Source organism: Hordeum vulgare, chromosome 1H (assembly GCF_904849725.1).
Source record: "Hordeum vulgare subsp. vulgare chromosome 1H, MorexV3_pseudomolecules_assembly, whole genome shotgun sequence".
NCBI lineage: Eukaryota > Viridiplantae > Streptophyta > Magnoliopsida > Poales > Poaceae > Hordeum > Hordeum vulgare.
Window position 1 is genome coordinate 376,808,406 of NC_058518.1, and position 16,495 is coordinate 376,824,900.

Sequence of the window (16,495 nt, forward strand, 5' to 3'; positions counted from 1 at the left end):
TGACTTCTTTTTCAAAAAGACAAAAATTTGACCAAAATAATGTAAATACTGACCTATAATAGCAAATAAATTTTGTCTTTTTTTCCCAGAAGTCAATGTTGATTTTTTTTAGTGAAAATTTATATACTAGTGCACAAAGTCAAGTTTAATCTAAAAATACTTTAAAACTATTTTAAATTTTTAATTAATTATTAAAAAAATCATATATGATGCATATACAATCAGAAACCAAAGCGTATTTTCCAAGTAGCTAGTATTTGTTTTTACGTCCCGGTCTGACTGCTTGAGGTCCAGCCAGAGAGCAAGCTAATGGGCTGCGCCCCGGGCCAAATTTGTTTTACATGCCCCATTCCAAATGGTGTGGCCGATGAGCAAAAATATATTTGAACCTAAAAATATGAGCAAAGATTATTTGAATTGTTCAAATTACAGTATCTGGATGTAAATTTATGCCTATCTACCCAGGAAACGACTATTTTACAGCGCACGGTCGTTCAATACACATACCCCGGGCCCCAAGTGACTGAAATTACTGCAAACGTAATTTATTAAAATGCACATACATACATATGAATCAGGTCTAGAGAGGTGACATGTCCCGTCGGTCTGTCACGATGACACAAGCCCCGCATCTTATCTTAAATTAGCCATAGCGTGTGCGACTGATCAAAACTCAATAGCACCAGCCGGAAGCTGCAGTCGCCGGGGCGGCGAAGGCGACTCCCATGTCGTGATCACGCTTCTGCTTCGCCTGAACTAAGTTCGTCCGAAGGCTCACCTCCTGCATCTGCAGTACCGGACTCACACAAGAATTAAATAGTTAAGCAAAAGATGTACTCCATATATAGTGCAATCAGTCGACGAATGGCACTTAGAAAAGCAAAGGAATTGCGTGAGAAAGATCGATGGAATCGGTCCAAAAAGTGATAAAAGTTCAGTAGGGTACAAGATTCAGAGTAGGTCTGTTCGGGCGAAACATCACCGGGAGCAGAAAAAAACGACGTGCCACCAACACCCACCTGCAAGCGAGTGACGACTCTGGACAGCCGCATGGCTTCCTCCAGCCCTTCCACCTCCTGCTGTATCGTCCTTGCAAGCTCGCCTAGCGCGCCGCTCGTCTCGCCGGCCTGCAGAAAGGCACCGGCGGCAGTCACACCGGAATCAAGTACTGTAGTACGCACGTGGAGAGAACGTGAAGGGACCGGGGAAACTTAATTTGCTGTGGTTGTTGTGCGTGCGTACCGTGGCGTAGAACATGTCAGCGTTGGCATCGATCTCGGTCACCGTGCCCACGCAGGCGAACATGATCTCGTGGAGCGACTCCATGTCGACCTGCATGCAAGCGTAGTGCCCTAGCTGTCAGGTGGTGGGAGCGAGAAGTAAGCAAGTGTGGGCGCGCGCCGTGCATGTGCATGGGGGAGTGCGTCTGCATACTTGGGCGCCGGCGGTTACGGGGAGGGGTGTGCAGGCGGCGGAGAGGACACGGGCGAGGTCGGAGACGGCGTCGGCGTGGGGCTCGTCGAGGGACTCCCACGATGCGAGGAGGGGGAGCTGCGGCCGCAGCAGCCTCTCCAGCTTCAGCTTCTGCCGCCGCCGCTGCGCCACGATCCGCTTCGCCGCATGGATGTTGCGCAGCTCCGCCACGCGCAACCACGTGTAGAACAGCTTGTTCTGCATGCATGCACACGCACACGCGTGTCAAGCCATCACCTCGTCAAGATGCTCGCCAACTGAAGGGCATGCATGGCTCACCTGGGCGGCGGAGGTGGCGCGGGCGACGGCCTTCTCCATCCGAGCGTTGGCGAATCGCCACTGCAGCAGCCGCGTGGCGAGCACGCGCGCCCGGTGCACCGCCTCCTCCTTCTCGGACCCCTCCCTCTTGCGCATCACCACGTCCCTCAGCGCGCCAGCCGATACTTTGTTGCCCGGGCTTTCGTCCGGGGACGACGCGCCACCGGTGCTCCGCCTCCGCCTCGTCGGCTCCCAGCAGGGGCCTTGCCTCGCACCGACGCCGGGCTCGGGCGGCGACCGGCGGGGGGATAACGTCACCGCGCCGGCGTCCACGCCGTGGACAGTGTTCTGATCCTTGCTGCTCAGTGCCCGCCGGGGCGGTTGCGCGGCCGCATCGGCGTCGCCGGCGCTTGGCTTCTTCTTGTGGCCGAAGGAGGCCGCCTTGCGGAGGGAGCGCGCGAAGTTGGCCGAGGAGAAGAGCGGCGCGGCGCGCATCCCGTCGTAGGCGAACGCGCCAGCGCCGGCGCGGGAAGCAGTGCTGGAGCTGCGCCCCAGCCGGCGCGCGGACGCCGTTTGCGGCCTAGGGATGCTACCGCCGGCGGACTCCATAGACGACGGAGGCCGATAAATTAATAAATATATATATAAATAAATAAGTTATAAATAAATAAATAAAATTAAGCTCCTCTGATGGATCAGAGCAAGCGCAGTATTCGCAGCATCCTAAAACCTAGAGAGAGAGGGAGGGAGGGGGTGGGATGAAGGTCGCATCACAAGGGCACTCGCCAGCTCCAAAACGCCACTAGATATAGCTAGAGCACAAGCGGTTCTTGCATGCACGCGAGGGCGTGTCCCCCTCGTGACACACGACAGAGCAACCGATGCCATATATTCTTTTTTTTTCTTTTTTGATCGGACGATGCCATATATTCTTGACCTGTCGACCATGCATTCAAATCTTTCCTGGTCGTACGTCTAATAGTTACTCGTACTCATCACACCATCAGGTCATTTCACTTGTGACTTTTGCTTGTGTGCACACCATCACCATGAATAGTTCTTCCGGCATGTTTTTTCCTATGCATGTCTTGTGGAAGTGGTAGGGTTTGGTGGGAGAAAGGGAGAGCGGGCAGGTGCAGGCCACCTGTGGAGTGCCGGTGCGCCATGGTGACCTAGAATCCTTTTCAATTTGGCCGTGCGCACGCTGCAATTTCTTTTCGTATCCAAGGAGTACAGGAGAAGGCGGGCGGGGAGAAAGAGAGGTGTCAACGTTAGGAAAGATAAAACCGGCATTTTTAGGTGAAAGAATGGTGTGTCCTATCTCTTGATATGAACGTGGCCCCTGATTCAGCCGTAGCGAAAGGTGTTGGAAACCAGTTGAGTTGAATAAATAAAGAAAGAAAGGCCATTAGTACGAATCAACCGGTTGATAACAAGCAAACGTAAGTCACCTTGCCAGCTACTCCCTCTGTTCCTAAATATAACTCTTTTAAGCGATTTTACTAGGGGTCTACATACGGAGCAAAATGATTGAATCTATACTTTAAAATATGTCTATATACATCCGTACGTAGTCCATTAGTAAAACCTCTAAAAAGACTTATATTTAGGAACGGATGGAGTATTAGATCGCACGACGCGTAGCTGTTAGATCAGGTCAACGCAGAAATTACATGCAGCACCTCTGCAGTGAACACAACGATCGTGCTCGGCTGTTCGCCATCAATCTCACCTCACCATGGCGCTGGTGTCGGCGACCTCACAACACTGAAGCCATCGGCAGTGTTCCACCGCATCAGCACCGGAGCGATGGAAATAAAAGCGTCAACGCAAAACCGACGACCCCGGGGGAGCTCCACTGCAGGTCCATGTCAGCAACGCGGCGTGAAAGAAAACTCAAACGCAGGACCGTCGGCATCCCGGCAAAGCTGCATTGCAGCCGCGACGGAACTCCATTGAGGCCACCGGCGCGCCCCGTTTCGATGAAGCTCCATAGCAGGCCCGACCGCGCTCCATTGCTGCCGCCGGTGCGTGGAGTTCCGACGAAGCTCCGTTGCAGCCCCGACTGCATTCCATTGCAGCCGCAAGCGAAGCTCGATTGCAACTACCGACACACTGTGTTCCGACGAAGCTCCTCTGTAGCCGCGATCGAGCTTCATTGCAGCCACCCGCGCGAGGCATTCCGACGAAGCTCCACTGCAGCCGTGGTGGAGCTTCATTGCAACATTACTGGCGGCGAGATGTGGCTCAGTTGCTGGATGAAGAAAGGACCTCGGGGCGCAACACCGACGACACTGCATTGGCGTGCTCTACAACACGTACAGCGGCAAATACGAGCGCAAGGAGCTGCAGGTCGATGGAGTGTGACAGTTCGCCACCAGGTGCTGCAAGCCGCTCCGTGGGCGGGCTGGTGCTGCGACGAAAGTTAATGGCAAAGGAAAAGACGGGCCCTGTGTAGAGGACAGAGGTAGAAGATGGAAGAGGAAAACGGGATCTAGCGTTCAGGCTGAGGATAAGATTGCGCGGTGCGTGGCCCATGATGACGCGTGGCGCGAGGGCAACCCGACTTATTTCGTCTAGAAATCAGCCGGTTGTTTTGAAACATTTTCCATAAAGAAAGGGTATTGAACGTTACTTGAAGAATGCCAACATGATAAATCAATAGTTTTCCTACCCTAGCCGCCACGGGGCGACAGGGAGGTGTTTTTCTTTCACCGGATCTCCACCAGTCAGGGTGTTGGCCCCTTTCCCTCCGGCCGCTGTTTCGGCGGCAGGAAGGAAGGGAACCCCGTTCCTCTGGTGCGTAGTTAGGGTTTGAATCTGTAGGTCGTGGTGCGTTGTTGGGGTTGTGGGAGCGGCGTCCGAACGAATAAATCTGCTTCAACTTCACTCCCATATCTGTGTTGTCCTTCATGTTGGCGTCTCGGAGTTGATGTCATCGTGTGTTTGCCGATCCTTCAGATCGGCGGTGTCAGGGGTCATGGATGGTGTCAACGAGGCGGCGGCGGCGACTCCATCGGGTGTGTCTCTCCTTCTACTCTGTTTCCGTTGCTGCGGCGTTGTCTCCGACGTCATCGTGTAGCAGGGAGGTTTTGTCATTCAGGAGCATGCGCGGATGGTTGTCTACGCAAGTGACAGCTGGAAGATAGTGCATCTTGTGTTGGGTTTTGTAACAGCCCCAATGCAATCATTCCCCCTCCTTGTAATCTTTCCTCGTATGACCCTTCCTGTGTTAGATTGGAATAAGAGTTCAAGTTTGGCTTCATCACTTGTGCATCATGGCATCATGCATGGCATCATTTCAATTGTGTTCTTTGTCTTGTGTTGCTTGTTGCACCTTGATGTTTGAGTGTGAGTGCATGGTGTGTATGTGCCTTAGGGTTTGCTACATGATTGGGTGCAACAAGATCAACTCAAAACCCCTTGTTGCACCATGGTTTCAAAAACTCCCTCCTTTCCAATTATATAGAGGCACATTTCAAGTTCCTGTTTTTGCCCAATAAATGTTCATCCCCTTCTAAAGATCTTCTTATTAATTGTGGGGTGCATCACCCTTTTATTTGAATTATTTTCCTTTTGTTTTTATTTAAAACGGAGTCTTATTTTAGTTAAAGGCATTTAATTTTTACTCTTCAACAAATGCCCAATTTATTTTTATAAATTGGGGCACGATTTTAGGAGCCTAAAAGTGTTTTTATTTTGTTTAATTCCTTTACTTTTGCCTCTGGCGTTATTTCAAAAAACCAGCTTTATTTTATTTCGCAAAGCCTTTTCTTTTTCTGAGAGAGAGAACGACCCCACTTTGTTAGTTGCGGCCCAAGCCCGGTAGCGCGTCACGTCTCCCTCCTCGCGACGTCAGCGTCGTACGACGCCATGGCAGCCGCCGATGGAACTTTTTCCATCGATCAATGGCTCGAGGGCGTGGTTCGAGGCTATTTAGCCCTTCTCCCCCCCCCCCTCTAGCCCTAGCCCTCTCTTTTCTCCCCCTCCCTTCCCCCTCGGGCCGTCAGGGCGACACAGAGCGCCGCCGTCGCCATGGGAAGCTTTGCGCTGAGCCCGTCGCCGGCGTAGGGCGCCGCCTTCCTCCTCCCCAACACTACCAGAAGCAAGCGGACATCGGAGGCGTTCCGTTTTCGAATAGACCAAGCGCAGAGACTTCTTCCTCGACGTCCACAACGGTCGGTTCCTTCCTCGACCTCCGGCAAGCTCCTTCCGCACCTTGACATCGCGCTTCTTCCTCCCCATTGCCGTGATCCACTTCTCGCTGCCTCCCGGTGAGCCGCAGCCCCCCTCTCTTCCCCTTGGACTCCCTGTTGTTGTCGTGCACGAGATCGGCATCCTGCCGGAGTTGAACTGGCAGGAGGAGCAGATCACCATAGCATGCTAGGGTGCATGTATGCATGCATGCAAGGCCGCAGGCTCCCCTCCTATGCCGTAGCGTGGCTAGGTCAGCGCGCTCCCCCCCTAAGACCTGCTTTGCGCCGTCGTGCTTGTCATGAGTTGCACCGGCGAGCCCGTCGCCGGTGTCCCTCTGCTCCAGCGGGGAAAACAGCATGTGGTTTTATCATCTGACATGGAACAACCCCTCAGAGCAGACCCCCCCTCCTAGTCTAGTGGTTCCAGCGCTGCGCCTCGACCCCATGGTCGTGAGTTTGAATCCCCGCCTGGCGCCCCCCCCCCTTTTTATTCGTTTTTTCCCTGTTGCGATTAGCTGTGGAGTTAGATAGGTGGTTTTTTCCCCTAGTAGAGCGTCTACCCTGCAGTAGCCGGGTGGTAGGTTGTGTGTTGTGTGTGCGTGAGGTGCAGGGTTCGATCCCCCTGGCCCCTTTTTAGCTGTTGTTTGTTGTGTGTGTGTGTCTGGGCTGACAGTGGGCCACAGGGGCCCATGTGTCATCCAGTGAGGGGGCCCTGGCAACTACCGGGTGGGTCCCCCTCATTATTATGTTATTTATTTTTTATTTTATTGTTTGTGTTTTTTTGTGATAATTAGAATTATTTTCCATTTCTGGAATATGTCCATATATGGACTTGTCATTTTGGGCAGTGGTCAAGTAAGGTTATTTTGTGACTTGTGATATTTCCTTTTGTGGGATAATTCCAGAAGTGGAATTTCCTAATCTGGTATATACCAGATATGCCAGGGCAATAACAGCTCATGTTCTTGGCAGAGTTAGTTTTAATCTTGTGTTAATTTTCTTTGGTTGTTTGTGGTGATTTTCTGCATGCATATATAGCAGTGTGATATATGGATTTGGGGGTAGAACAACCTCAGAAATCCAATGGTGGCACTGGATTCCAGATTTGAGAAGTTCTGCGGAAGTGTCAGTTTGTGATGAGGTGGCACTTGTTTATCATGTAGGTTTGTTCAAGTGCATAATTAGGGGTTGAGCATTCATGCATCATATTAGGGTGTGCATCATATCGTGCTTGTGCTGTGGTGAAATCATGTGTTAATTCTTGTTTCCGGTTTGCTTCATCTCGATAGAGTTCCGCAAGCGTGTCGGAAAGTGAGGATCCGTTCGACTACATCAGTTCATCTGCTTCACGGAGTCATTCTTCTTCCAAGCAGGATCTCAAGCAAGATGATCATTTCCCTAGATACCATTACTATCATTGACATGCTAGTTGCATCATCTCTATCGTTATGTATCACTGCCTACCACTTGTTAAATATCAGCCTCCCAACATTGCCATGAAAAACTTCAACCTGATCACAACCTAGCAAACCACGGATTGGCTATGTTACCGCTTGCTTAACCATGTGTTAGTGTTGCTAGTTGCAGGTGCAGTTGCTTCCATGTCATAACATGGGTTCCTTGTTATATCACCATATTATGCTATTTAAATTAATGCACCTATATACTTGGTAAAAGGTGCAAGGCTTGGCCTTCTAGCCTGGTGTTCTGTTCCACCTATGCCGCCTTAGTTTCGGCTACCGGTGTTATGTTCCATAAATGAGCGCTCCTAACATGCTTGGGGTTGTTATGGGGACCCCCTAGATTCTCATTTTGGGATAAATCTCGTCTGGCAAGGCCCAACATTGGTACTATATTTGCCCAATATAATGATTCTGTTAATACTGAAAAACATAAGGAGTTAGCGCTACCCGAGGAGTAATTCAATATAATACAGGGAGGGCCAGTGCTGAGGGTGCTGGTCCAAAACAGAGCAGCTTATTAACGCTACCTGGGGCAACTCGGCGTTTGGCGTGGTAACCATCGCTCATCCGTCGTGACCTGAGAACGAGATACGCGGCTCCTATCGGGATGTAGGCACGTCGGGCGACCTTGCTGGACTTGTTTTACCTTTCTCGAGCGTCTTGTGCGAGGGATTCCGAGGATGCTTTGGGTTATCTCGAGGTTGGGGTTTTCCAATAGGAACCCGAGGAGATCACGGGTTTTCCCTAATCCAGGTCATTCTGTCGCAGCGTGTGGTAGTTTGTGATGGACTAGTTGGAGCACCCCTGCAGGGTTAAATATTTCGGAAAGCCATGCCCGCGGTTATGTGGCAACGTGGAAACCTTGTTTAACATTCGGTTCTAGATAACCTGAAATTAACTTAATTAAAACTTGTCAACTTAGTGCGTAACCATGACTGTCTCTTTCGTGAGCTCCTTCTCCGATCGAGGACACGGTGGGGTTATGTCTGACGTAAGTACGTGTTCAGGATCATTCATTTGATCATTAGTAGTTCATGTCCGCTATGCGTAGATATTCCCCCTTTTATTCTTGTTCTCGTAAGTTAGCCACCTCAAATAAATGCTTAATCGCTTGCTGCAGCCTCACCACTTAACCATCCCTCACCCATTAAGCTTTGCTAGTCTTGATACCTTTGGAAATGAGATTGTTGAGTCCCCTGTGGCTCACAGATTACTACAACACGAGTTGCAGGTGCAGGTAAGATGATATTATGACATGAGTGATGACCCAAAAGCATATGGGATCAATCGTAGTCCTTTCGATAAGTAAGAGTGTCGAACCCAACGAGGAGCAGAAGGATCTGACAAGTGGTTTTCAGCAAGGTAAAATCTGCACGCACTGACATTGTCGGTAACAAGTGATTGTGTGGTGAGATGATTCGTAGCGAGCAACAAGTAACAAAAGTAGCAACGGTGCAGCAAAGTGGCCCAATCCCTTTTGTAGCAAGGGACAATCGTGGACAAAGTCTTATAGGAGGAAAAACGCTCCCGAGGACACACGGGAATTTCTGTCATGCTAGTTTCATCATGTTCATATGATTCGCGTTCGTTACTTTGATAGTTTGATATGTGGGTGGACCGGGTACTGCCCTTACTTGGACAAGCATCCCACTTATGATTAACCCCTCTTGCAAGCATCCGCAACTATGAAAGAAGAATTGAGACAAAGTCTAACCATAACATTAAACTAGTGGATCCAAATCAGCCCCTTGCGAAGCAACGCATAAACTAGGGTTTAAGCTTTTGTCACTCTAGCAACCCATCATCTACTTACTACTTCCCAATGCCTTCCTCTAGGCCCAAATAATGATGAAGTGTTATCTATTCGACGTTCACATAACACCACTAGAGGAAAAACAACATACAACATATCAAATTACCGAACGAATACCAAATTCACATGACTACTATTAGCATGGCTTATCCCATGTCCTCAGGAACAAAAGTAACTACTCACAAAGCATAATCATATTCATGACCAGAGAGGTAATGAGTAGCATCAAGGATCTGAACATAAACTCGTCCACCAAGTAATCCAACTAGCATCAACTACAAAGAGTAATCAACACTACTAGCAACCTTACAAGTACCAATCGGAGTCGCGAGATGCAGACTGGTTACAAGTGATGAACTAGGGTTTGGAGATGAGAAGGTGCTGATGAAGATGTTGATGGTGACTAGTCCCCTCCGATGAGAGGAGTGTTGGTGATGACGATGGCGACGATTTCCCCCTCTAGGAGGGAAGTTTCCCCGACAGGATCGTCCTGCCGGAGCTCTAGATTGGTTCTGCTCAAGTTCCGCCTCGTGGCAGCGGCGAAACCACGAAAAAGCTCCTCCTTGATTTTTTCCTCGACGAAACCCTACATATAGCAAAAGAGGGGAGCAAGTGGGCCAGTGGGCTTCCCACAAGCCCCCATGGCGCGGCCTGGGGGTGGCCGCGTCGTGCAGGCTTGTTGGCACCCCTTGGTGCCCCTCTGGCACTTCTTCGGTCCAGTATTTTTGATAAATCGGGAAAAAATCCTCATTGATTTTTACGGCGTTTGGAGTTGCGCGGAATAGGTATCTCAACTTTGCTCCACTTTCAGGCCAGAATTCCAGTTGCCGGCATTCTCCCTCTTCATGTAAACCTTGCAAAATATGAGAGAAAAGGCATAAGAATTGTACCGTGAAGTGAAATAATAGCCAAAGAAGCGATAAATATCAACATGAAAACATGATGCAAAATGGACGTATCAACTCCCCCAAGCTTAGACCTCGCTTGTCCTCAAGCGAAAGCCTAGCTCAATAAATATGTCCACATGTTTAGTGAGAGAGGTGTTGACAAAACAAGATACGAACATGCATGCATCATGATCAAGATCAGAACAACAATACCAACATATAATCTCTCATGCTAAAGTGATAATTCCTTCACAAAGTAAAGCATGGATCAAGGACCTTACCGAGAAGTAACAACCGATGGGCTTTAGTCATTGAAGCAATTGCAATTTATCACAACATCACAAAGAGTCAAATAAGAGCTTGTAAAGTAAATCCACATACTCAGTCATTCTTTCATTCTCTACAATTGCTACAACTCACGTGGTACTCATGAGATCAAAGTTTCAGCTGGACACAGAGAAAGATAGGGGCTTATAGTTCTGCCTCCCAACTGCTTACCTCAAGGGTAATGTCAACAATAATAATTCATGACTACTTACCTCCAAGTTGACATATGAATATAGATCTTTCCCAAGCATATGACGGTAGCCAAGATAAAGGCAAAATAAGGAATTGGTGAAGATCACCATGACTCTTTCAAGGGCAAAAATTAAAGGTACAACATAGGCCCTTCGTAGAGGGAAGCAGAGGTTGTCATGCGCTTTTGAGGTTTGGATGTGTGTCCTCTTAGTGCGGAGGAACGTCACTTTATATTTCCTCCTGTGATAAAGAACTTTATTATGCAGTCTGTCGCTTTTATGTATTCCTCATCACAGGTTCGTATAAAGCTTATTTTCCACACACTAATAGATCATACATATTAGAGAGCAATTTTTATTGCTTGCACCGATGACAACTTACTTGAGGGATCTAATTCAATCCATAGGTAGGTATGGTGGACACTCATGGCAAAACTGGTTTGAAGGTTTATGGATGCACAAGTAGTATCTCTACTTGTAGCGGGTTTTTTTGGCTAAGATGAGGTGGAAGCAATCGTCACATGCTAAGGGATCTCTAATCATATAAGATTGTTCAGAGCCAAGCAAACACAATTCATTATGTTGTCTTCCTTGTCCAACATCTACTTCTAGGCATGTAATAGTTTAGTGAGTGTTCACAATCATAGATGGTGTCAGAGATGATATATTTATATGTGGACCTCTCCTTCCTTATCACTTCCTACTAATTGCAACAATGACCAAGTTCTACGTTTTCCTACACTCAACAAGTTTCAATCCTCATTCTTTTTATATGTGAAGACATCACTTCCCATAAGATCATTACATGATCTTTCATGCTTTTGTTCTATTCTCACTCTTTTGATCATGGTAAGAGGCAAAACCCTTCAACTAAGACACTCTTTATTATATGTCTCACGAGCAAGAATACATCAGGGGTGACACAAAGCAAAACTCAAGACTAAAACACTAAGACTTTTAAACTACTAGAGAAAGAGAAAACTGAAAAGGAACAAACTAAAACAAAGGTAAAGGAAAAAAGATGTGATGGTGATACGATACCGGGGTAACTCCCCAAGCTTGGCAAAAGCCAAGGGGATTGCCCATACCAATGCTCAGTTGTCTTCCTTTGGTGGTGATGGTGGTGGAGTTGTTGAAGAGGTCTTGAGCTTGTTTAATTTCCACTTGAGCATAAAATATTGCTCCCTCAGATCATCATTTTCCTCTTCAAGCTTCAACACCCTTTGGCATAATTCCTGCTTACTTTCCTGCAAGAAATGAGAAGGGATAAACAAGGTCTTAGGCTTCTTTCTTGACTCAGGGAGGCTTGACTTCTTGAACTCCACATGCGTGTGTCCAGGTTGAGGTCGAGGAGCCTCCTCTTCATCGGAACTTGTTTGTTCCTTCCCCTTCAGATCATAATCTTCTTCCTCATCAGTGGTCCAGCCATAAGGATCCAAGTCCCCATAGACTTTGGGGTCAGCAAGGTAATCTGCCACATAGCTTTCCCCTTCTGAATCCTGAGAAGACATCTTGACCTAGATCTGCGGCAGAAAACAGGCTCGAAACGAAAAACAGAGGAAATCTGCGTGATGCGGGGATCAGACCAAACAAAAGTATATATAATGATTTTTTTCAGACCAGAAGGAGTACCCCACACGAAAACGGAGTCCGGGAGGCACACGAGGTGGCCACAAGCCCTCACGGCGCGGCCAGGGGGTGGGCCTGCACCGTGCAGGCTTGTCGCCTCCTCGCGCACTTTTCGGACTACTTCCAATTTTTGTATTTTTTTTCAAATATTCCAAAACGGAGAAAATTCCCTATTGGAAAAGTTTTGGACTCTGTTTTCTTACCGAATCACGTACCTCTTCGTTTTTGAAGTCTGAAACGGGGTGATAAATATCCCTTAGGTATTCTTCCGGAGTTATAGTATTGATAATATTGCTTTCAACATTTATGGGAGTACCTGAGATATAATGCTTGATTCTCTGCCCATTTACCACTCTCGGACAATTACCTTCTGTGTTGTTGATCTTGATAGCACTGGAACGATATACTTCCTCAACAACATAGGGACCTTCCCATTTAGAGAGAACCTTGCCCGCAAAGAATCTTAAACGAGAGTTATATAGCAATACATAATCACCTACATTGAACTCACTCTTTTGTATCCTCTTATCATGCCACCTCTTAACCTTCTCTTTGAACAGCTTGGCATTCTCATATGCCTGAATTCTCCACTCATCAAGCGAGCTAATATCAAATAACCTCTTCTCACCGGCAAGTTTGAAATCAAAGTTGAGCTCTTTGATTGCCCAATAAGCTTTATGCTCTAGCTCAAGAGGTAAATGACATGCTTTACCGTACACTATTTTGTACGGAGACATGCCCATGGGATTCTTATAGGAAGTTCTATAAGCCCACAGTGCATCATCGAGCTTCTTAGACCAATTCTTTCTAGACCTGTTGACAGTCTTCTGCAGAATCAGTTTAATCTCTCTATTACTTAGCTCTACTTGACCACTAGACTAAGGGTGATAGGGAGACGCAATTCTATGGTTGACATCGTACTTAGCAAGAGTTTTACGGAAAGCACCATGAATGAAGTGTGAACCATCGTCAGTCATTAGATATCTAGGGACTCCAAATCTAGGGAAGATAACTTCTTTCAGCATCCTGATAGAGGTGTTTTCATCAGCACTACTAGTGGGGATAGCTTCTACCCACTTAGTGACGTAATCAACAACAACTAAGATGTGAGTATACCCATTGGATTTTGGAAAAGGTCCCATATAATCAAAGCCCCAAACATCAAATGGTTCAATGACAAGTGAATAGTTCATAGGCATTTCCTGATGTTTGCTAATATTACCTATTCTTTGACATTCGTCACAAGACAATACAAACTTACGGGCATCCTTGAAGAGAGTGGGCCAATAGAAACCTGATTGCAATACCTTGTGTGCAGTTCTATCTCCTGCATGGTGTCCTCCGTAGGCCTCGGAGTGACACTTATGTAGGATCTGTCCCTGTTCATGTTCAGGTACACAATGTATAATAACACCATCTACTCCTTCCTTATAAAGGTGAGGATCATCCCAAAAGTAATGTCTCAAGTCAAAGAAGAATTTCTTCTTTTGTTGGTACGTGAAACTAGGTTGTATGTATTTGGCAACGATATAGTTTGCATAATCAGCATACCACGGTGCACTACGTGAGGTATTGATGACATTCAATTTCTCATCGGGAAAGCTATCATCAATAGGTCGTAGGTCATCAAGAATGTTCTCCAACCTAGACAAGTTATCTGCTACAGTGTTATCAGCACCCTTCCTGTCGACAACGTGCAAATAAAATTCTTGTAGCAAGAGAACCCATCTGATAAGTCTAGGTTTAGCGTCCTTCTTCTCCATGAGGTACTTAATAGGAGCGTGATCAGTGTGAATAATGACTTTGGAATCAACTATGTAAGACCTGAACTTTTCACATGCAAACCGACTGCTAAAAACTACTTTTCCGTAGTAGCATAGTTTCTTTGGGCACTGGCTAGAGTTTTACTAGCATAGTGAATAACATTCAACTTCTTATCGACTCTTTGCCCTAGAACAACACCAACAGCATAATCACTAGCGTCACACATGATCTCAAAAGGTAAGTTCCAATTAGGTGGTTGAACAATAGGTGCAGTTATCAAAGCCCTCTTAAGTATTTCGAAGGCTTCCTCACAATCATCGTCAAAGACAAAAGGAATATCCTTCTGCAAGAGATTGGTAAGAGGCCTAGAAATCTTAGAGAAGTCTTTAATGAACCTTCTATAGAAACCAGCATGACCAAGGAAACTTCTTATCCCTTTGATAGCTGTGGGGTATGGCATTTTCTCGATTGCATCAACCTTAGCCTTATCGACCTCAATACCTCTTTCAGAAATTTTATGTCCTAAGACGATGCCTTCATTAACCATAAAGTGGCACTTCTCCCAATTCAAGACAAGATTGGTGTCTTTCCATCTCTGTAAGACTCAATCAAGGTTGCTGAGGCAATCATCAAAGGAAGACCCATAAACAGAAAAGTCATCCGTGAAAACCTCGACAATCTTTTCACAAAAGTAAGAGAATATAGCCATCATACATCTTTGAAAGGTGGCAGGTGCATTACACAAGCCAAAAGGCATACGTCTATAAGCAAAGGTACTGAAAGGGCAGGTGAAAGTGGTTTTCTCCTAATCAGATTGTGCAACTGGTATTTGGGAGAAACCAAAATAACCGTCTAGAAAGCAGAAGTGTGTGTGTTTAGACAACCTTTCTAGCATTTGGTCGATAAAAGGCAAAGGGTAGTGATCTTTCCTAGTGGCTTTATTCAATTTCCTAAAATCGATCACCATCCTATAGCTAGTAATAATCCTCTCTGGGATCAACTCATCCTTATCATTAGGTACAACGGTAATGCCTCCCTCCTTAGGGACGCAATGCACCGGACTCACCCAATCGCTGTGAGCAACAGGATAGCTAATACCCGCTTCCAGGAGCTTTAGTATTTCTTTTCTCACTACTTCTTCCATCTTAGGATTTAATCTCCTTTGATGATCAGCAACTCGTTTGAAATCAGGATTAGTTTTAATCTTGTGCTCTCATAGAGTAGGACTAATGCCCTTAAGATCATCAAGAGTATATCCAATAGGAGCACGGTGCTTCCTCAGAGTTTTTAGTAACTTCTTTTCTTCATGTTCTGAGAGGCTAGCACTAATTATAACATGATATATCTCCTTTTCATCAAGATAGGCATACTTAAGAGTATCAGGCAACTATTTAAGCTCGAACATAGGATCACCCTTTGGTGGGGGTGGATCCCCAAGCAGTTCAACAGGCAAGTTATTCTTAAGAATAGGATATTGTTCTAAGACAACTCTATCTATCTCATCCCTTTCATCCATATGCATATCATTTTCATGCTCAAGAAAGTATTGCTCTAAGGGATCAGTAGGAGGCACGGCAATAGAACCTAAGGCAATAGTTTCATCCCTACTAGGAAACTCCTTTTCATGAGGTTGTCTACCAAACTTAGAGAAATTGAACTCATGTGACACACCTTCAAAGCCAACAGTGACAGTTTGCTTCTCACAATCAATATGAGCATCGACGGTATTGAGGAAGGGTCTACCAAATATGATGGGACAAAAGCTATCTTGTGCAGTAGCGAGAACGAGGAAATCAGTAGGATACTTCGTTTTACCACACAATACTTCAACATCCCTAACAATTCCCACAGGGCAGATAGTATCTCTATTGGCAAGTTGAATAGTGACATCAATAGGTTCTATCTCAACAGGTGCAATCTCACCTTTGATTTCATCATATAAGGATTGAGGTATTGCACTAACACTAGCACCCACGTCACATAAACCATGATAACAATGATCTCCTATCTTAACAGAAACAACAGGCATGCCAACAACAGGCCTATGTTTGTCTCTAGCGTGAGGTTTAGAAATTCTAGCACCATCTTCACAGAAGTGAATATTATGTCCCTCAAAATCGTCGGACAGAAGATCTTTGATAATAGCAATGCTAGGTTCAACTCTAATTTTCTCAGGGGGTGTAGGTGTTCTAATATAGCCTCTACGTATCACAGTTGAAGCTTTAGAATGATCCTTTATCCTAACAGGGAAAGGTGGTTTCTCAATGTAAGCATTGGGAACAACAAGATCATTATAGGCAATGACTTTCTCTTCAACTGGATTGGGTTTAACTACATTGACTTCTAAAGGAGGATAATATTTAAACCACTTCTCTTTGGGGAGATCAATATGACCAACAAAGGATTCACACAATGAAGCTACTATCTCAGAGTCATGTCCATTCTTAGCGCTAAAATCACTAAAGGTATTTGTCTCAACAAAGGATTTAACGCA

The 16,495-nt window shown here is 46.3% G+C and overlaps 1 protein-coding gene across 1 annotated transcript; it reads right to left on the minus strand.

The window, feature by feature from the left end:
* Positions 1 to 382: 382 nt before the first annotated feature.
* On the minus strand, positions 383 to 2,624 carry LOC123438475 (QWRF motif-containing protein 7-like). Its single transcript, XM_045115780.1, has 5 exons — positions 1,753 to 2,624; positions 1,435 to 1,671; positions 1,243 to 1,332; positions 1,020 to 1,127; positions 383 to 787 (listed from the first exon to the last, which is right to left on the minus strand). Exons 1-5 carry the CDS (start codon positions 2,338 to 2,340, stop codon positions 674 to 676), a joined length of 1,137 nt encoding a protein of 378 aa, XP_044971715.1. The 5' UTR covers positions 2,341 to 2,624; the 3' UTR covers positions 383 to 673.
* Between the last annotated feature and the right edge of the window lie 13,871 nt (positions 2,625 to 16,495).

What these genes read in the sequence shown, in the direction of transcription:
- LOC123438475 (XM_045115780.1), bottom strand. Translation starts at nt 2,340, where the DNA reads ATGGAGTCCGCCGGCGGTAGCATCCCTAGGCCGCAAACGGCGTCCGCG. An exon ending in CCGTAACCGCCGGCGCCCAA is followed by an intron (nt 1,333 to 1,434) that starts GTATGCAGACGC and finishes GCTTGCATGCAG; the next exon opens with GTCGACATGGAGTCGCTCCA. An exon ending in CTGACATGTTCTACGCCACG is followed by an intron (nt 1,128 to 1,242) that starts GTACGCACGCAC and finishes GCCTTTCTGCAG; the next exon opens with GCCGGCGAGACGAGCGGCGC.